The sequence below is a fragment of the Macaca nemestrina genome, chromosome 3, assembly GCF_043159975.1.
Source record: "Macaca nemestrina isolate mMacNem1 chromosome 3, mMacNem.hap1, whole genome shotgun sequence".
Taxonomy (NCBI): domain Eukaryota; kingdom Metazoa; phylum Chordata; class Mammalia; order Primates; family Cercopithecidae; genus Macaca; species Macaca nemestrina.
In genome coordinates this window covers 5,994,101-6,014,898 of record NC_092127.1, presented here as the reverse complement: position 1 = coordinate 6,014,898, position 20,798 = coordinate 5,994,101, and the positions used below count along the sequence as shown (strand labels likewise).

General features: G+C 45.8%; 1 protein-coding gene and 1 long non-coding RNA gene across 4 annotated transcripts in view; one reads left to right on the top strand and one right to left on the bottom strand.

The window, feature by feature from the left end:
* The first annotated feature begins 420 nt into the window (after positions 1-420).
* On the top strand, positions 421-7,707 carry LOC139362267 (uncharacterized). The gene is made up of 3 exons (XR_011620764.1): positions 421-448; positions 2,607-2,724; positions 7,598-7,707. It is a non-coding gene; the product is annotated as an uncharacterized lncRNA (long non-coding RNA).
* LOC105466586 (ectonucleotide pyrophosphatase/phosphodiesterase 6) overlaps positions 7,556-20,798 on the bottom strand; it is a 128,811-nt gene continuing 115,568 nt past the window's right edge. For 2 of the 3 annotated variants that reach the window (XM_011715640.2, XM_011715642.3), the window contains 3 exons: positions 16,290-16,413; positions 10,052-10,119; positions 7,556-9,641 (listed from right to left, as the gene is read on the bottom strand). In XM_011715640.2, the coding sequence (XP_011713942.2) occupies positions 9,438-9,641; positions 10,052-10,119; positions 16,290-16,413 (396 nt within the window). In that variant the 3' untranslated portion in view covers positions 7,556-9,437. Of the gene's footprint in view, positions 10,120-16,289; positions 16,414-20,798 lie in introns of all 3 variants that reach the window. The other variant, XM_011715641.2, reaches the window with a different exon arrangement.

The window sequence follows — 20,798 nt, the reverse complement described above, 5'->3', positions numbered from 1 at the left end:
CCGGCTAAGGCTGCAGAGACCCAGACAGTGACAGCAAGCAAAGAAGCAGCGTCCTGGCCCGGGACTCTTGGAGTACTCACCAGCCATGAGGGACAAAGGCTGAGACGCAACATGAAACATGGACATAAATGTGGTTGTTTTGTATAACCCCCCGAATAACTGGGAACGACACTACCTCTCTCCATAGTGTTTTACTTGGTGACACGCAGCGTATATATGAGAATGAAGGAAGGATCTTGAAGATCATGGTTCCCACACAAATTACAAGCACCATTGCTAAAGTATGGTTACAGTAAAAAGTCCTATCCAGTTTCTCAACTGCCACCCCCGCTCGTATGAGGACCATGAGACATCATAACCTACAGGTGGAGTTCAGTATTCAACAAAATGAGCGGCTGTCATCCTGGCTGTCGCCTGATGTACCAGAGGCTGGTGTTTCCTACTTAAGGTCCGAACAGACTTCTGGGCCGGGTTCTATTAATACATATCAAGCAACTATGAAAAAAATGACTGGATTATTTTCCCCAAGCAATCAAAAGTAGTTTCATATTATTTTATATTAGTGTGTGAAATTTACATTCATTTGTATACCATTTTTTAAAATCCTTAATTCTAAGACTTGAAAATGAACTAAAGAAATCTATGTCCGGTGCATTTAAGTTCAGGATTCAGGGCAAAATAGTGCAAGCGGCCAACGTAAACTTGTCACCAAAGGCTGCAGAAGAATGCAGATATATGTGACATGTCTGAAAGCCCTCTACAAGATGTTTGACTCTACTAACCTTGAATTACTTTGGTGTGAGAAGCAGAGTTGCTCAGCCGATGCAGAAATAAAGCACTGCATCTGATCAATCAAATTCAGACCCTCAACTAGCCCACACGCCCAAGTGTAACCCTTGTCTTTGCAGAGCCTGGGTTGCGTCACCATGATGGCACTGTGGCCACACTGCAGTTCTCCAGGGCACACCTGTGGTTCATCCATAAACTGTTATCAGTTTCCACACCCACCAGCCTCCCATTGCTGTGGAGCCTGGTTCAGACCTTGCCTTTGCTGGATCCTTCAACAGTAGGTCTCACAGTGACGGAAGCTGTTTCTGGGCCTTGCACCCTCTAGTCCTCTCAGCCAGGAATGTGCATGGAGGTCACATTCCCAGGGCCAAAGAGGCTCCATGTGAAGCGGGCAGGGGGTGGAGCCTCCACTTTTAGCACCCCTTTATTTTCAGGGACGTTTACTACAGTCCCACCTCTGGCCTTTCTCCACTCTTCACACCCTCGTCTCCCCAGTAGAGGAGAAGTGATTTACCTTGTTGGGGAGCTTGTGAAGGGGCTCCTTCCCTGCTTCTCTCTGAAGGGCCAGCTGTGCACACAGAGCTCACAGTGTCCCCTGCTCCTCTGTTCTCTGAGTCTCACAGGTGCAGGGCCTCGGTGGGCAAGCCTGTGTAATTCAGAGGTATGGTATTATAAACCACATTCTTTGGTATCCATCAGCTTTGTTTTAAGAAAGGATATTTTACTCTCCATCTGCCATACCCTGTGTCTACCTCAGCGAGTTTTCAAATTAGTGAGGGTGCAGGGGTGGCAATTATGAGGGTCCCTCAGACCCCAACATTCTAAAAAGAGAGAAAACAAGCTAGCTTTCTGCTTCCAAGGAAACTATGAGTCAGAGAAGAAAAATAGAATTACTTGCATATTTAGCATGCAAAATCTTCATGCAAAATACAAGGAAATAGAAATAAAGATAACTGTGAGCCATAACATTGCCCAGTGCTAAAGGGAAACAAAAATGAAGTAATTGAGGGAAAATGGGGTTAAATAAGAAGGTCAGAGTTTAGATTAAAATGTTGAAGCAGGGACTTTAAAAAGTGGAAGTGGGCCGGGTGTGGTGGCTCACACCTGTAATCCCAGAATTTCAGGAGGCCGAGGCAGGCGGATCACCTGAGGTCAGGAGTTTGAGACCAACCTGGCCAACTAACAGTACAAAAATTAGCCGGGTGGTGGCATGCTTCTGTAATCCCAACTACTCAGGAGGCTGAGGCAGGAGAATCACTTGAACTCGGGAGGCAGAAGTTGCAGAGCACCGAGATGGTGCCGCTGCACTCCAGCCTGGGTATCAGAGCGAGACTTCATCTCAAAAAAATAAAAAATAAAAAATAAGTGGAATGATAAGGTGGAACTTCTAGTTGGGGTACTGGGGAGAAGGGGCTTGTGGGTCTGTTACTGGCTTCTAGGGTGAGGCCATAAGAGTGCTCTGGGAGAGCCTGGGTGAACTTGGGTGGTGAAGCTGGATAAAGACTGGACACGGGCTGTCCCAGGGATGGTGGTGGAAATGGGGCCTCGACGCAGGCTCAGCTGGAAGATGGTGCAGAATCCTAAGGAAGGGTCCTCCGCAGTGCTTCCAGGGGTTGGGAGCTGTTTTCAAGAAAATTAGGGCTCGCTTTCTATAGAAGATATTTCTCCTTGAATTTATGGGGTACTCGTTTTAGTGTTCCAAACATGTATTGTGTAACCAGAAATACAGAATTCAAATTTCTGAAGTGATTTGGATTTTTTTTTTTAAATAAGTGTTTCGGTCAACAGAATAATTTAAACATTTCTCTAAAAAGCAGACATGCTTTGCAACAAGTATTGCCGGGACAACTGGATATCTGATGGAGAAGAATGAAGTCGTGTTCTTTCCTCACGTCTAAAACAAAAATTAACTCAAAGTGGATCATAGACCTAAATGTAAGAGTTAAAACTTTAACACTCTTAGAAGAAATTAAAGGGGTAAATCTTCATAATCTGGGCTTAGGCAAAGTCTTCTTAGATATGACACAAAAAGCACAACTGACAAAAGAGAAAACTGATGTTGGATGTCATCAAAAGTTTAAACATTTTATGCTTCAAAGGACGCCATCAAGAAAGTGAAAAGAAAGCTCGCGGAATGGGAAAAATTTTTGCAAACCATATATCTGATAAGGGACTGGCATCCAGAATGTGTAAAGAATGCTTACAACTCAAAAGACAAATAATCCAATTAAAAAATGGGAAAGTTCAAAGAGCTGAAAGCAGAACTATCAGACTCAGCAATCCCATTACTGGGTATATAACCAGAGTAAAATACATTGTTCCACCATAAAGACACATGCACGTAAATGTTCATTGCACCACTATTCACAATAGCAAAGATATGGAATCAACCTAAATGCCCATCAATGAGAGATTGAATAAAGAAAATGTGGTATGTATACACCACAGAATACTATGCAGCCATAAAAAAGAATGAGATCATGCATTTTGCAGGAGCATGGAAGAAGTTGGAGGTTATTATTCTTAGCAAACTAACACAGGAACAGAAAACCAAATACTGCATGTTCTCACTTACAAGTGGGAGCTCAATGATGAGAACACATGGATACGGAGAATGGGAATAAAAAGACACTGGGGCTGTTTGGAGGTTGGAGGGTGAGAGGAAGGAGAGGATAAAGAAAAACAACTAATGGGCACTGGGCTTAATACCTGGGTGATGAAAAAAGCTGTTCAAACCACCCCCCACCACCCCTGACACAAGTTTACCTACACAGCAAACAAAACAAACCAAAAAAAAAATGGGAAAGGATTTGAATAGACATTTCTTCAGCAAAGACAGACAAATGCCAATAAGCACATGACAGGATACTCAACATGACTCATTACTGAGGAACTGCAAACAAACCCACCATGAAATGCCACTTCACACTCTCTAGGATGGTTGTAATTAAAGACAGCTGGTACCAAATATTGGCAAGGATGTAGAGAAATTTGAGCTCCCCTACACTGTTTGTGGGAATGCAAAATGGGGCAGCCAACTTGGAAAATAATCTGATAGTTCCTCAAAAGTTTAGCATAGAGTTACCATCTGACCCAGAAGTTCCACTCCCAGTGGCAGACCCAAGAGAAATGAAAACGGGTCCACAAAAATGTGTTCTTGAATGAAACACATGATGGAAATCGAAAAAGTGGGAAAAACTAATGTCCATCAATAGGTAAATGAATAAATAAAATGAAGTATATCCATACAATGGAATAATTCTTTGTAAATGAAAGGAATGAAGTACTGACTCATGCTATAACCTTGAAACCATTATGCTAAGTGTAAGAAGCCATCTGCAAAGGACAGCATATTGTGTTATTGTATGAAATGTCCAGAACAGGCAAATCTGTAAAGCCAGAAAGTAGTTTCGTAGTTGCCTGAGGTGGCAGTGGGAGGAAATGGGGAATGACTACTAGTGTACTAATGGGTTTGGAGTTTCTTTTTGAAGTGATAAAAATGTTCTAAAATTTGTGATGGTTGCACAACTCTGTGAATATACTAAAAGCTGTTGAATTGTACACTTCAAATAGATGAAGTGTATGGTGTGTGAATTCAACCTCAATATATTAAGTGCTATATTTTTAAAAAGTTAATATGCATAGTATATTTAAAATGTAATTCCCTCCCTCCCTCCCTCCCTCCCTTCTTTCCTTCCTTCCTTCCTTCCTTCCTTCCTTCCTTCCTTCCTTCTTTCCTTCCTTCCTCCCTCCTCCATGCTTAATTTATAAGCCTGAGATAGAATATGTTTAGATCCATGAAATAAAGCATAATTATATTGTTAGTTGGGTAATAAGAAAAGATAGCAAGCCAAAAGTGGAAAGTTCATTTAATTTGAGAAACTACAGACAGAGAGGATATCTGAGTTTTAGGCAAGTCTCCTTAATGATATTTATTCATTTTTTTATTCAACATATTTATGGGACATGTATTAAACATTTGAGGCACTGTACTAGGTGCTACTTTATGATTTCACAGCAACATATATTTTCCATAGCACACACCTGAGACCAAGTTTTAAATGTTTTATAACCAGTCTGTTGAGGCTACATCCTTCCTTTTTTCTAGCAAGTCATTTACAGTAGCTGACTTTGGTCTATCACAAATTGCTTACAAAGATAAAACCCACAATCACATTTGGAAATCTCTTGCTATTTACAGAAATGCAAAGCACCTTCTTAGAAAATTCATAAAATAGCTGTGAGTCTTGAACAATGTCTGAGTGTGTCTTGTAGCACCGTTAGGTATCTCAGAGCCAAAGGGAGTGGGGTGTGGAGGAACCAAGTCTGCCTTTTATGGGCCCTCCCTCCACCACTGGGGCTGCAGATCTACTTTGGTGTAGGAGGGCTGAACACTTGACCCAACTGAGGTTAGTGGCTGGTGTCAGTCTCACGGCCTCTAGAGATATGGGCTGATTATGAAATAGCTCTCAGAAGAACTGGGTCTACAGGATCAAGTCAGAACCCACTTCTTCTCAGAGCAAACCCAAGCCTTGGGTCCATGTGACTTCAAAGTGCTATCTCAGGACCACCCCAGACCCTCTGAACCTGCATGTCTTGAGGTGGGTCAGATGAAGCTTAAAAGCCCAGGAAGTTTGCAAACTACTGTCTTTGATGAACTCAGCTCTGAGGTGGACTTCCAAGGTCCCTTTGAAAGTAAAGGAAACTAGGATCTTATAATTGAGGACTGTTGGAGGCTAAAAGGAATCCCCTGGGCCTGATCTAGTTTATGCTTATTTCTTCACAACTTAATTGAATTGGATTCTGGAGATTAGGCATATGGACAGGAAGAGTGGCCACTCATCTCATTTTTATTATTATTATTTTGTCTTTTTTTTTTTAACTTTAAGTTCGGGGATACCTGTGTAGAACATGTAGGTTACATAGGTATATGTGTGCCATGGTGGTTTGCTGCACCTATCAATCCATCATCTAGCTTTTAAGCCCTGCGTGCATTAGGTGTTTGTCCTAAGGCTCTCCCTCCCTCTGCCTCCTACCTACCAACAAGCCTCAGTGTGTGCTGTTCCCCTCCCTGTGTCCATGTATTCTCATTGTTCAACTCCCACTTATAAGTGAAAACATGCGGTGTTTGGTTTTCTGTTCCTGTGTTAGTTTTCTGAGAACAATGGCTTCTAGCTTCATCCATGTCCCTGCAAAGGACATGATCTCATTTTTTTTAATGGCTGCACAGTATTGCAGGGTATACATGTGCCACATCTTCTTTATCCAGTCTATCATTAATGGGCATTTGGGTTGGTTCCAAGTCTTTGCTATTGTAAATAGTGCTGCAGTAAACATACGTGTGCGTGTGTCTTTATAACAGAATGATTTATAATCTTTTGGGTGTATACCTAGTAATGGAATTGCTGGGTTAAATGGTATTTGTGGTTCTAGATCCTTGAGGAATTGCCACATTGTCATCCACAATGGTTGAACTAATTTATAGTCCCACCAACAGTGTAAAAGCATTCCTATTTCTCCACAGCCTCACCAGCATCTATTGTTTCCTGACTTTTTAATAATCATCCAAAAAGAGCCCGTATAGCCAAGACAATCCTAAGCAAAAAGAACAAAACTGGTGGTATCATGCTATCCGATTCAAAGTATACTACAAGGCTACAGCAACCAAAACAGCATGGTACTGGTACCAAAACAGATATATAGACCAATGGAACAGAACAGAGACGTCAGAAATAACACCACACATCTATAACCATCTGATCTTCAACAAACCTGACAAAAACATGCTATGGGGAAAGATTCCATACTTAATAAATGATGCTGGGAAAACTGGCTAGCCATGTGCAGAAAACTGAAACTGGACCCCTTCCTTACACCTTATATAAAAATTAATTCAAGATGGATTAAAGACTTAAATGTAAAACCCCAAACCATAAAAACCCTAGAAGAAAACCTAGGCAATACCATTCAGAACATAGGCATGGGCAAAGACTTCATGACTAAAACACCAAAAGCAATTGCAACAAAAGCCAAAATCGACAAATGAGATCTAATTAAATTAAAGAGTTTCTGCACAGCAAAAGAAATTATCATAAGAGTGAACAGGCAACCTACAAATTGGGAGAACATTTCTGCAATCTACCCATCTGACAAAAGTCCAATATCAGAATCTACAAGGAATGTAAACAAATTTACAAGAAAAAAACAACCCCATCAAAAAGTGGGCAAAGGGTATGAACAGACACTTCTCAAAAGAAGACACTCATGTAGCCAACAAGCCTATGAAAAAAACTTCATTATCATTGATCATTAGAGAAATGCAAATCAAAACTGCAATGAGATATTATCTTATGCCAGTCAGAATGGCGATTATTAAAAAGTCATCTCATCTTTAATCTGAGGCTCATTCCTTTCATTTGTTCTCAGTAGACCAACCCAATTATCTTTGTCCTGGAATCAGCAGTGAAGTTGAAAAGTAATCCAGGAGAAAAAGTGTCTATATATATTCCTAGCAGATTTTACTCCTATGGAAAAAAACACATTTAGAGAAAGTGGAATTTTCCTAAGGAGAACAATGTAATTTTAAAACAAAAATAAAAGGGAACAAATTTTCACCAAATAATTAAGCCATCAAAAATGTATGCATTATTTAAGTAAAAAGTTTTCTTTTTTACCCTCAGTGTCTGAATTTTCTTTATTGTTTACCAGGATTCATGATTCCTTTTGTAACTTGTTCTCAGTCATTTATTCAGTTGAGTAATTACACTTTGTCAGACAAATATCTAAAATTTTATTATGTAACTTGCAGATTTTCAGGGCAAGTGAAGGAGGAAAATGGCAGAAGAGTTCAGGAAAGACAAAAATGCAAGACTATGTCTAAGTTTATGCCTCTCTTGAGTTTGATGATCCACTTTTAATTTAATCATCTGAGTATCTCTTGGGGTTTCTGCCTTCACAATGGAAGAAAGTGGGCTCCGCCGAATTCATTTGAACACCGTCCTTTAAGGAGAAAGAAACTCTGAACAATAGATGTCTTTTTCAACAACTACTGCCAATGTTTTGAAAGTTCTCATTTGTTTTCAGCTAGATAACAAAGGCTGAAGAGTCGCCTTCTTTCCAGTTGATCCGATGGTTTACTGGCGCTTTTAAAACACATTACATAAATCCTTAGAAATCTTTTGTGAACATAAATTCAGTATTTTTAAGCAGTAATCCTTTGCTCTCATGATTCATGGCATGGAGACAGCACGCAGTCTTCCTGAATCAAGGTGAACGTTGATATTCAGTTTTCAAGGTAACACACCATATGAGGCCTCCATCGTCCTGAGGAGACCTGGCATGTTGCCTTTTCCCAACAAAAAGTCTCATTTGCAGATGTACCTCAATTAGTGCAAACTTTTTTTTTCTTTCTCTTTTTTTGGGGGGGTTGGGGGATGGGGTCTTGCTCTGTTGCCCAGGCTGGAGTGCAGTGGTGTGATCAAAGCTCACTGCAGCCTTGACCTCCTGGGCTCAAGTGATTCTCCTGCCTCCACCTCCCGGGTAGCTAAGACCACAAGTGTGTGCCGCGATGCCTGGCTAATTTTTTAAAAATCTTTTATGTTTTGTAGAGATGGGGGTCGCCCTGTATTGCCCAGGCTAGTCTGGAACTCCTGGCCTCAAGGGTTCTTTCATCCCTCCTTGGCCTCTGAAAGTGTTGGAATTACAGGTGTGAGCCACCATGCCCAGCCCAAACTCATTTTTTAATGCAATAATAGTGTATGCAAGTATATATATATGTATATAGGTATGAATGACCATGTAAAAAGGCAGTTGTCTCTTGTGTTACAAGTTCTCCTAGAGCAAACACAGATGACTACGCTAAAAATATTTCAACTCAGGCTCCATGGCTCTTCTCAAGGGTGTCAAAAGAACTTAGGTCTCAAAGGTGGTACTTTGGCCAAACTGTTTCCTAATCAAATGACCAGTTAATTGGTCAGTGACTGGGATTCTGCTCCATTGTGCTCTCTCCTTTCTCCACCAAGCACCATTTTCTTTGGAGTTCTATGCCACTCAAAGACTGTCATTAAGCAAGCCGTGCTGCAGGAGTACTGGTGCCCAGGACTGAGACTTAGTGCATCACCTCTCCAAGCAACCCACTGAGATCCTTGCTGACGCCTCCACATTCTCATCAGTGAGCCAGCGCTTTCCCAGCCTATACTACCATGTCAGGAATTGCTCTTGTCTGCACCCTGTATTGGGAGCCACAGAGTGGCAGTGTCTGAGGAAGCCTTTGCACAGGTAGATGGGCAGGGCAGGCAGCCAGGCAGGCCATTCATCCGTCCGTCAACAAGCAGGGCCTGCTATGTGCCAGGCTTCATGCCATGATGTACTATGTGTGATAAGTCTCACAGAAATCCATGTCCATCAGAAGCTTTTCTGCTCCTCATCAGAAGCAAGGGAGAAATTTTTGTGCACTCAGACTGGGAGGGGACTCATGTCTTCACCTTGTTCTGTGAGTTCTCCAATCCTTAGTGATTTCTTTATTTTTTGATTGATTGGTGATCCATGCTAAGTTATGTCTTTTCTGGAACTCAGTATCAGATGAAAAAATTCCATGAGCTGGGTCAGAAATAGACAGTAGCTTTTGCTTTCGTGTAGACCTCCTTTTATCAGGGATGGAAGGGACAGTACAGGATTGTGGCCACAGACACTGAGGATGGCTCCTGGGTGTGGACAGGGCACAGAGAAGGGCCTGGTCTGAGGGGCTCCTTTGTGCAAAGTGGGACAGAGAGGGGCCCAGAGCCGCATCTGTCTGCAATGTCCACTCCAAGTTTGGTTGCTGCAGGAGCAGGTCCCTGCTCAGAGAGTTCATCCTGAGTAATGTGAAAAGAAAGGAGAAAATGACACATAACTGAACAAATGGAAAGCTAGGATTTTTCTACCTTCTGGAAAAACAAGGTTTGTATCTTTTTTTAACAAGTAGGAACTTTTATGTATAGAATTATCCAAGAATAATATATTTACAATGTGCATGGCCTTGATTGTGTTAATGAAGCTATTATTCACACACGAAATGAAAATCATCTGGCTTTGGAGGCCCACTTTGCTGATGGTGTTTTTTTTTGGGGACAAGCAATAGGATCAGTTATGCAAGCAGGAAAAGAACGATCAGGGCCAGGGCGCAGTGGCTGGGCTGGACAGGCGGGGCGGTGCCAGCGCGGCCCTTCAGCATGCACATCACCCTGGACCAGGACCCGTTGTTGGGCAGTGGGGTGATGCCCACCACGTTGCACATGACGTTGTAGACGTCCACCGATCTGATAGGAGCGGCTCTGAAGTTGGATTTGAAATCTGAAAGGGAAAGGCAAACAAACAAGTTGTCATGGCAGCTCTGGGGCAGAGGTGGGCTGAACGCAATAAAGAAGAATTACACTCAGGCTGCAGGTGGCATTGAGATTAGGGAATCAGCTCCATCAGTGGGATGTGGCCTACAGAGTGTGAACATAGAAGGGTATCTGGAAGGCTGTAGGTTAGAAAGGGAAATAGCTTTCTATGGCTCATGGAGATGAATTTCTTTAAAAGACAAGCAGCAGAGCCAGGCTTGGGGGCTCACACCTATAGTCTCAGCAAGTTGGGAGGGCGAGAAGGGAGGATTGCTTGAGCCCAGGAGTTTGAGACCAGCCTGGGCAACAGAGCAAGACTCTATCTCTAAAACAATTTTTTTAAACCAGGCATGGTGGTGTGCTCCCAGCTACTTGGAAGGCTGAGGCAAGCAGATCACTTAAGCCGAAGAGTTCAAGGCTGCAGTGAGCCACGATGGTGCCACTGTACTCCAGCCTGGATGAGAGAGCAAGATCCTGTCTCAAAAAAAAAAGGTAATCAGCAAACAGATTTTCTTTGTGCGTAACTGTGCTCTCTTTGTGACAACAGCACTTTCTTTGGGAGGCTGGGGGAGGCTGAAGAGCCATCTGATGCTTCTCCATGTCTGCAGAGCGCAGTAGAGCCTGTATGGCCACAGAGTGACTGTCTTGCCCTTAACCAAATTAAATGCTATGTCATCTTCCAGAACATCTATCTAGCCAGGACCGACAGCCAGACTGCCAGTGTCTACTGCAGAGGCCACACGACAGCCAGAGTGCCAGTGTCCACTGCAGAGACCGCAGGACAGCCAGAGTGCCAGTGTCCACTGCAGAGACCGCAGGATAGCCAGACTGCCCGTGTCCACTGCAGAGGCCGCACGACAGCCAGACTGCCCGTGTCCACTGCAGAGGCCGCACGACAGCCAGACTGCCAGTGTCCACTGCAGAGACCGCACGACAGCCAGACTGCCAGTGTCCACTGCAGAGACCGCACGACAGCCAGACTGCCAGTGTCCACTGCAGAGACCGCACGACAGCCAGACTGCCAGTGTCCACTGCAGAGGCCACATGGTAACTCAAGAATGTTTTCTCACTTTGCTGCCCCGTCGAGGCCACAGGTCTTGATGGAATGGGAGACTGTGCAGTTTTCTCGGTGCTGGCTAGCTCAGCAGCCACGGCGATGGCTTCCTAAATACATTTGGAAGATGAGTGGAACACTCTTGGGGAGCATTTTACCAACAGATAAAATAAATTAGCCATGTGGAAAATGAGCAAACTGGCATCTGAATCAGGGATCCATGTGCAGGCTCTCAGGGATCTAATGGAGATGACCGCTGTGCCTCTGCCCAGAGTGACCCCAAGCTCGAGAGTCGGGTAAGAACAGACAGGTAAGGTGGCCATGCCCAGCATGGTGAGCGAGGGGCGCCGAGGGTGACTCCGCAAGCCTTTGGAGGGGTTTCAATCAAGGGATTTCTCCTCCTCTTCAGGGGGCAAATGAGAGGCAGAATTCAAAGCACTTGTCCATTTAAAGAATGAATGTAAGATTTTAGTAATATACATAAGAAGCTTCACTTTTAGGACCCAAACCAGAGCTTCCAACAAAATACCCAATGCTACATTAAGGTTGAATTGAGGGAGGAGATTTGATCCATTGATAAAGGCCTGTGCCTGTGCTTTTTAGTTCCCCTACAACTTTTGAAGGAAATGAGTTGTTTGGGGGCTGTAAAGCCAAGTTTTTTAAGATATTAGAAAATAATCTTTATAACTGCTTTGCTAAATAATCATAAATACTTCCGTTAAAAAGCAAACAAACAGCAACACACGGCAATCTATTCCAGAGGCATCAGCGCCAAATTCTGCTCCTCTATTTATCCTGGAATTATACATTGGAAAAAAGGTAAATATAGACACTTCTGCCACATAGTAGGTTAGATCCAGGGCAACTGCCCAAGTAGCACGTGTTGCTCCCTTTGGAGAATTAAAGTTGAATGCAATATAAAGCGGTGTGTGGGCTCCACCACCAGCCTGCCCCCAGCATGCACTAGCTGAGTGACCTCAGGAAATAGGCATAGGAAGTCGTCATTCCTAGCACGTTGTGTATACTCAGTAAATGGTCACTGCTATTATTAATAAATATGTATGACAAGGGCAAATTGTGGTTTGAATATATTCACTTTGTAAATTATTTGGAGGGTTCACTTTTCTTCAGGGGCATGGAGGATAAGGGTCAGCTTCTCCTCAAAGTAAAAATTGGTTTTAAAAAATGTAAAACCTGGTTAGCCACGGTGGCTCAGCCTATAATCCCAGCACTTTGGGAGGCCAAGGTGGGCAGATCACCTGAAGTCAGGAGTTCAAGACCAGCCTGGCCAACATGGTGAGACCCCGTCTCTACAAAATTTACAAAAATTAGCCGGGTGTGGTGGCAGGCGCCTGTAATCTCAGCTACTCAGGAGGCTGAAGGAGGAGAATTGCTTGAATTGGGGAGGCGGAGGTTGCAGTGAGCCAAGATTGTGCCATTGCACTCCAGCCTGGGTGACAGAGCGAGACTCTGTCTCAAAATAATAATTATTATTATTAATAATAATAACAACGTAAAACCTGCCCAGAGAGGAGAAAGGAAGGGCTGCCCCAATATCCCAGCCCCTCTCAGTATCGAGGCAAATCAGACAATCAGAAGAGGATAGTAGTTATACTTCCCATCCGAGGAATCAACTGCAGCATGAGAAACCAGTGGAACGGTTGTTCCAGCGACATGGAAGCAACTCTTCTATCTCCTTCTTCTCATGTGACCTGGATGTGCTAATCCTACTGCCACATGGGGCCATGCCTGGCTGTGTGTGGGTGGGAGGGCATATGAGACAGTGGACCATAATAAGCCCAGGTGCCCCCCAGCCTTTCAAATACCTACTTCTGGATGGGCACTATGGCTCACACCTGTAATCCCAGCACTTTGGGAGGCTGAGGCAGGAGGATGGCTTGAGGCTGAGGAGTGCAAGATCAGCCTGGGCAATATAGCAAGACCTCAACTCTGCAAAAATAAAAAAATTAGCTAGGTGCGGTGGTGTGTGCCTGTAGTCCCAACTACTCAGGAGGCTGAGGCAGGAGGATCTCTTGAACCCAGGAGATAGAGGCTACAAGTGAGTCATCACGTCACTGCACTCCAGCCTTGATGACAGAGAGAGACCGTCTCTAAAAAACAAAACAAAACAAAAATCCTCTTCTTTAACACTTCACAGGAAAAACTGAGATCAAATTCTTCTGACAAAAGTATTAGAAAATGTTATCTTTTTATACTGAAAATATGAAATCAAATTCTGTGCATTTAAGCAGAGAGGAGAATTGAGATTTCTTTCCCATCCCATCTAGTTCATGGCCTCCTGTTCTGCAGGGTTAGTGCTTTGGGCTCAGTGCAGAAACGATCCAGGCTGAAATGAGAAAGCTTTTAGAAAATTCCTGAATAGCAAAACAACGCCTGATCCAACTGAGGACTCAGACAGGCTCTACTAGCTCAAGATGGCACTTCAGACATGGACTGAGAGTCCAAGTTATCCTCGCGCGTTTACATTTTCTTGGTTATTAGAGAAGATGTGTCTCTTACAGAGAGGAGGTTCTGCAGGCTTACACTGTGCCTGGCCACCGGGGGCTGCTTTCCCAGTGAGGCTTGCTAGCTCTCAGGCAGCTCACCGACTCACGCTCCTGCTGTCTTATCTCGAACGTGGAGTTCTCTAGGGCAAGATTAGACCGTTCAAATTAGAAACTGGGATTAACGAGAGAAAAGCTCTCCTGCAGAATTACTTCCCTTTCTCTTTGCTGGACCAGACTCATTGACTTCTAAGGCAGCATCTGGGCAGCTGCAGTGATGCTCAGCTTTCTCCCTAAGCAAGAAGCACATACGGTTAATCAGGAGGGATGCACCTTTATCTCAAAGTGCAGGTAGATAGCTATTAAAGGCCTTGCTCTTAAATTTTCTTCTCAGTAAACAGCCAGTGTGTAAAGCTGTTTAATTTTTCATGAGAACTGGAGCCAGAACGTGATGGTTTGCGGGAGGCTCTCGATGCTGTATCTGCCTGGAAACATTTTGCAATTAGCCCAGTCCATTTTCATCAGGGGTCATCTATCTGTCCGTAAAAGACTGGGAGCTTTTAGTCTTAAAGGAGCCTATGACGGAGGCCTCTGTTAATGGACAGAATCTCTTCACTGAATTTTAACTTTAAGCTAATGCAGCTTTGGGTACCTTGTTTAAAATTTGGGGCTAGATTTGGTTCTGCTTTAAAATATTCCTGAGACTCGGCTGGGCACAGTGGCTCACGTCTGTAATTCCAGCACTTTGGGAGGCTGAGACAGGTGGATCACCTGAGGTCAGGAGTTTGAGACCAGCCTGGCCAACATGGTGAAACCCCGTCTTCCTACTGAAAATACAAAAATTAGCCAGGCATGGTGGTGGGCTCCTATAGTCCCAGCTACTAAAGTGGCTGAGGCAAGAGAATTGCTTGATCCCAGGAGGTGGAGGTTGCAGTGAGCTGAGATCACACCACTGCACTCCAGCCTGGGTGACAAGAAACTGTCTGAAACACACACACACACACACAAGAACACACATACACACACACACACATATATTCCTGAGACTCTCATTTGTATATAGTCCTTCCCAGACAACTGCTTTGCATTCATGATCCTATTTCCCTCATCTGGGAATGGAGGGTGCCACACTTTTGAATGAAAGCCTTGCTGACTAATGTTCTCCCAAAGAGAGACCATGACCCTGGAATGTATCCAATGTAATCCAGCAGTTACCCTCAGCGTGCTCCATTCCTAATTCCTTTAGCTTTGGGGCTCTGCATGTCTGACCTGGGGTTCGGCTGACAGGGAGCACCTGATAACCATTATTGGTTAAAGGCAGCATCTTCAGAACCCTCTCTTAGGCCAACATCATGAACCCTGTTAGTGTTCCATGAATTTGCTGCTACTGCTTCTAATGCTCCCTTGAGGACTTGGGAACCTGGATCACATGCGGAAAGGGATTTGGACTAATGTGTTTCCTAAGCTCAGGCACCCACGAAGGTTGCAGAAACTGACACCTCATAGTTCTTAACAGGGATTTTGTGGAAAGTAGAGTGAACCATGGTAGGCCGAATAAGGGATGCTGACATACGTCTTTGATCTTACTACACTGAAGAGATAAGCAGAGCTTGTAGATGTGATATCTAACCTATAATTTGAAAGGCAAACGTGGACTTTTGGGGGCTGAAACATTTTGACCAACATCTAGAGAAAGGCATTCAGAATACAGGCATCAGGGTAGGCTGCTTATAATTAGTACAGGAGGAGGGACTGTACTAAGAAAGAAGGATAGCTCATGAACCAGTCAACTGGTTGGTTGATGGCTGATGGCTGTTGGACGCTTTTTTCCCCTTTTTAATTTTTGTTTTTGGGAGAAGAGGGTGTTCAGGTAGTAGTAAGATCTTGAGTGTTTGGCAAACTTTTCCGAAGTATGAATTGACAGGGATCCATCTGTTAAATCAAATGACCAGATAGGCCTCCTCCATCTCTCCTCTCCTCCAGCCCTAGGAATTAATCTGGTCAAGGAAGACAAAGCAAATTTGCTCTCATCCAAGGCATCCCTCGTCATTCTGGCTCATTCTCAAAGTCAGGCTCAAGGTCATTTCCGTGCCTGCCCTTGAGCACATCCCAGCTTCTGGTTGGGCCCTAAACTAAATGAGCCTCCCTGAGGTGGGTGCTGTAGATGGAAAGGACTGTGGAAGAGCCAGACCTTGAGAAGCAATCGCATCAACTGTGAGACTCACAGCTGTCAGCAACCTGGTGTCCGATAAGCTTTCCTGGACATCAGATAGCTGTGAAATAACATTTTGATGAATTAGGTAAAAAATGAATCACAAACATGTGGAATACATTTTCTTCACTGCACTCAGGATTTAAAATTTACGAGGCAAAGTATTTGGCTACATTTGCCAAACCCAAGAAGCATTTGAAAGGAAGCCAGCAAAAGATGTTTCATGGAGACCGGCTGGGTTTGCTCTGCTTGGCTCATAAAGAGGGTCTGTAAGGAAATCTGCAACCTCTCCTGGCACCCATAGCCCCCCCTTACAGATGCTTCCCTGGGAATGGGGTCTGAGAGGATCTGGTCATTTCCTCGCCTACCAGGTCCGAAGGCCAGGAAGATGCCCCGCATGTCCATGAGCTCGTTGTCGTAGCCGTGCCATCCACGCTGCCAACCTTCCCGCCTGCCGGTGCTGTTCATCCAAAACGGAAGCATCTCTCGATTCTGAAACCAAGCAAGGCAGACACGTGACTCTGAGTCCTGAGTGGTGCTGAGCGGGCATCTGCTCCACGCTGCCCCTCCAGCAGGGGGCGCTTTCCTCCTCTGCACACTGACTGAGCCACCCAACCTCAGCTGCCACTCTTCCTGCTCCAGGCGGCTCAGACCTTGGGCAGCAGCCTATTCAATTGCTAAGTGCTCTAGTTAACAAGATGTTTTCCTACATGGGGCTGAATTGTGTCCCATAATCAGTTTTAGAGCCACTAAATATAGTAAGTTAGTGGCAGAAGGGATGTTAAAGTGTATCTGTGGTGTCATAAAAAATGTATTTGGTCTTTGTCCCAGGTTTCTCACCTAGAGCTCCGAAAACCAGGGGTACAATTTCCTGAGTGATAAGAATGTCTTTGGCTTTCCATTTAAAAGGAGCTATTTTCTCCCACACCTGAATTAATGCTACTGAGAGGGGTCCTGGGGTTGGGGGCTAGACAGCTTCAGGGTGGAGGCTGGCCACCAGAGGAACCAGACCAGGAGAGGGGAGAGGGGTTGGAGACTGAGTCCAATCACCTGACCCATGATTTCCTCACTCGTGTCTGCTCAATGAAGCCCCATATGAAGCCCACGGGGCGTGCGGTTCCGGAGCCCCTGGGGAGTGGAAGCTCTGCCTGCCTCACCTCCCATGCTTTCTCTCCCACGGGCCTCTCTATGTGGTGCCTCCCTAAGGGCCATCCATTCCAATAAAACCATCGTCTTAAATGTAGTGTGCTTTCCTGAGTTCAGTGATTGTCCTAGTGAATGATCAAACCTGAAGTGTGATCCCTCGAATGTAGCCAAATCAAACACAGGTGCCAGCATCCTGGGGACCTGGGACTTGTGGCTGGCATCTGAGTGGGGGCTGTCTTGTGGGATGGAGTCCCTTGACCTGTGAGGCCCACTCTAACTCCAGGTATTGTTGTCAGCATTGAACTGAATGGCGGGATATCCAGCTGACGGAGAATCGTCGGGAAACATCTATCTAATCACATTTCCTAGCAAAGCAGCTGGAGCCCAGCCTCAGCACATCCCAGCGCCCTTTCCCATGCAGCCCACCCTGCCCTTCTTCCTCCTAGCCCTGACCTTGGGAGCAACTCCAAGCCAGCCTCCTCTCCTCTGTTAATGAGCACACTGGAAGATGGCACCTTTGCTTCCCTTTTCCAGGCTTTGCAGATCTTAATTTCCCTCAACCACTCTTCCTTTGGGAGCGGTTCCAGAACCATCACTTCCCATCACCCTTCTTTTCTTCAGAACCAAATTTTCTACAGCTGCTCACTTCCTATGAAATAGAGGACTGAGAGAAGGCTTTGCAAGTCCTGTGGAGGCTGCAGCCGGCTGGGCGCAAGCCTAGTCATGTACCACAGAAGCCACTCATTCTTCTAAGACCTCACCAAGGACGAACCGTCCATCCTTGCTACGCAGGTTTCAATATTACAAATATTTACTACTTCAAATGCAGGAGGTAGAATAGGCTGGTCATGATGAATGAGTAGAATCAAGACCGCTAAGCTACCAGCAATTTACAGGTTGGCTCACGAGACTAGTAACAGTATCATATGTTTAGTGAGCCAAGCAGTCCACCAAGAGCTGACACCAACATCCACTTAACCATCACAACATCCCAGTGGGGATGATACCATTTCCTCCGTGTTGTAGTTGAAGGGACTAAGGCTCAGAGAGGTGAAGTGACTGAGTCAGAGCCACACAGCTAGTGCAAGGCAGGGCTGGGACTGGGACCCAGGTCATCTGTCTCCCGGTGCCTGGGCCCCTTCCACTCCATACTGCCAGAGGTCACTGCAGTGCTCCTGCTGGCACTGGCCAGTGAGGTGTCACCTTGCACCTCACATCCTCACTCACAGAGTGTGACCAGAACCAAAGCACTAACAGGATTTTGGAACTGGGTTGGTGCAGTTAAATTAGGTTAAATTCCAGCTGCTACTTTCTAGCTCTGGGATCTTGGCTATTTCACTTCTGTGAGCTGCAGTCTCCCTGCTGGTCCTGGCCACCTTGTAGGGTCTGTGGGGGATGGCATGACTGTGTGCTAAATCCCTGACATACAATAAGTGCTCAATAGGTGGCAGCGGTCTGGTCCGCAGATGCCCCTGGCGGTGGGGCCAGGCACCCAGGCCGTATGCAGCCGGGCAGTGTGGGTCGTGAGGGCTGAGCCTGCTTATGCTTATTTAGCTGTCATATCACATTGCACAGCCATCTGCTCTCACCCCATAAATCGCCCCCTCGCATTGCAGCTTTCCAAGTTTCTCCGTTTCCTGAGTTTCCCGCATCCCTCGTCCCTCCTTCTCCAGCTGTGGCTCGTGTTTTTCCATGGGAAGGTTTCTTTCACTTACTGCATCTCTAACTTTCTCTTTTTCTTCCTTATCTGTCCATGGTGATGATCACAACACATCCCAATTTAGTCTCACCAGCTAATTTAATGTGTTGCTTCTCCCTCTCACAGTCTACAAGGCGGAGAGCACTGAAGCACGAAGTGGAACTCTTTTGCTATGAACGACCTCACCAATTATGAACCTCATAATCTGTGTGTGTGCCATGACAAAGAACAGAAGCAAGAGAGATGAAGCCCGACGGCCTAGATTCCACAAATCAACACACGCAGCCATGAAAACCCCAGCCCTGAAGGTGATTTTGGATCTTTCTAGTCATAGGTAAATCGACTCATTTTTATTAAAATAACAAGTTGCCCCAGAAAAACAATTGCTCTTACTGAGGAAAAAATCGTAGCCACCTGGCGGGTCAGGTGCACAGGTGACTGTGTAGTGTAAGTGATGGACTCAGCCTTCATTTCACAATGCTGCGGCGACGATTTTCTTCTTTTCCCTCTGCCAGTGACTTTTAGCACCTCTGTTTTGTACCCCACATTATCTTTTCAAGGGCATACAGCTGAGGCCAGGCCTACGAAGAAGGGCCTGCCACACGCCTCTCCACCTCCACAGCGGGAATCCCCACCTGTGGATCCGGAAGCTCCTGGTTGGCCTGCTGACCCCATCCAGCCCCTGCAGGGCCCAGGGACTGCCACATAGTGCCACCTAGTGACATCCCGGGAGGCGACTCAGCCCTCCAGATCTGGCCGAAGGTGAGAAACAAGGGTGAGGGTGGGCTTGTGTGTGTGTGTTCAGGGGCAGGGGGCCTCTAAGTGGGATCCCACTGTAGGGTGGGCAGCCAATTCCCAGGGTGGCAGGAAGCACCCGGTTCTCCTGCAACGTGTGCTGGAGGCGGTGGCTCCCCACTTATCATCTGGTGGGGAGGAAATCCACTCCACGCGGGCAGAGAAGGAGTGGGGGGCCCCAGGTGAGAGGAGTCCCAGGCGACGGTGGAACGTCCCTGCCAGCATGTAGGAGAAGCCCATGACTTCAGGGCTGGTTTATTCAGTTCCACGGACATGCACTGAGCGCTGGATTCATGCCAGGAACTCGGCTAGGCTTCTGGGGTGGGGGGCACAGAGGTGGAGGGCGGCTCCTTCCCCTAACAGAGCTCAGCTTTAGTGAGGGAGGAAGGGGGCTGCAGCTGCTGGGCATTGACTGCAGAGTAAGTCGCTACCAGGAGTGGGTGCCCAAGCCTGAAGGAGGGAGGGAGGCTCAGGCCGCAGGGAGGCCTTCAGCGGAGGGGACACGGGAGGAGGCTGTGGGAGAGTCAGTCAGTGGGGACGCAACTGTGTGCATGTGTCCTACATGCATGTAAACACGTGTGTGCATGCGTGTGTGCATGTGTGTGTGCATGAGTGTGTATGTGCCTGGATATGAGAGTGTGTGTGAGTGCATGAGTGTAAGCATGTATGTGTGTGCACGAGTGTGTATATGTGAGTGTGTGTTTATGTGTGTCTGTGTTGTGTGTGTGTTAATATTTATGTGTGTGTGAGTGTGTGTAGCAGTGGGGTAGGGAAATGGAGAGGAGAAATCAGGATGAGGAGTCCACACAGGGAGTCCAAATAAAGAGGGTGGGGTCACTACAACGGTTCTGCAGTGACAGAATCCTGGGAACTCCAAGAGCAGGGGAGCCCTCGAATGACCTAGGTGGGAAAGACGGAAAGAAAGCTGCCGTCAGAGAGAGATGGCTGGAAGAGCTGGAAGGGGAGAGGAACTGGGTTGTTTTGCTAGCGGGGTTGTGGCAACTAAACAGGGTGATCAACTCTCCTGGTTTGCAGCTGAGAGAGTTTCAGGGATGCAAGACTTGCAGTTTGAAAACCAGGACAGTCCCAGGTGAACCAGGACAAGTTGGCCACTGTACAGTCAGCACTATATTAGGAATTTAGGTAACATCTTCACCCACGGTGATGTGCTCAGCGCTTCCCAGTGCCCTCCAGGACCCCTCCTCTAGACAGGGGTAGACAGCAATGCCAGGACCCT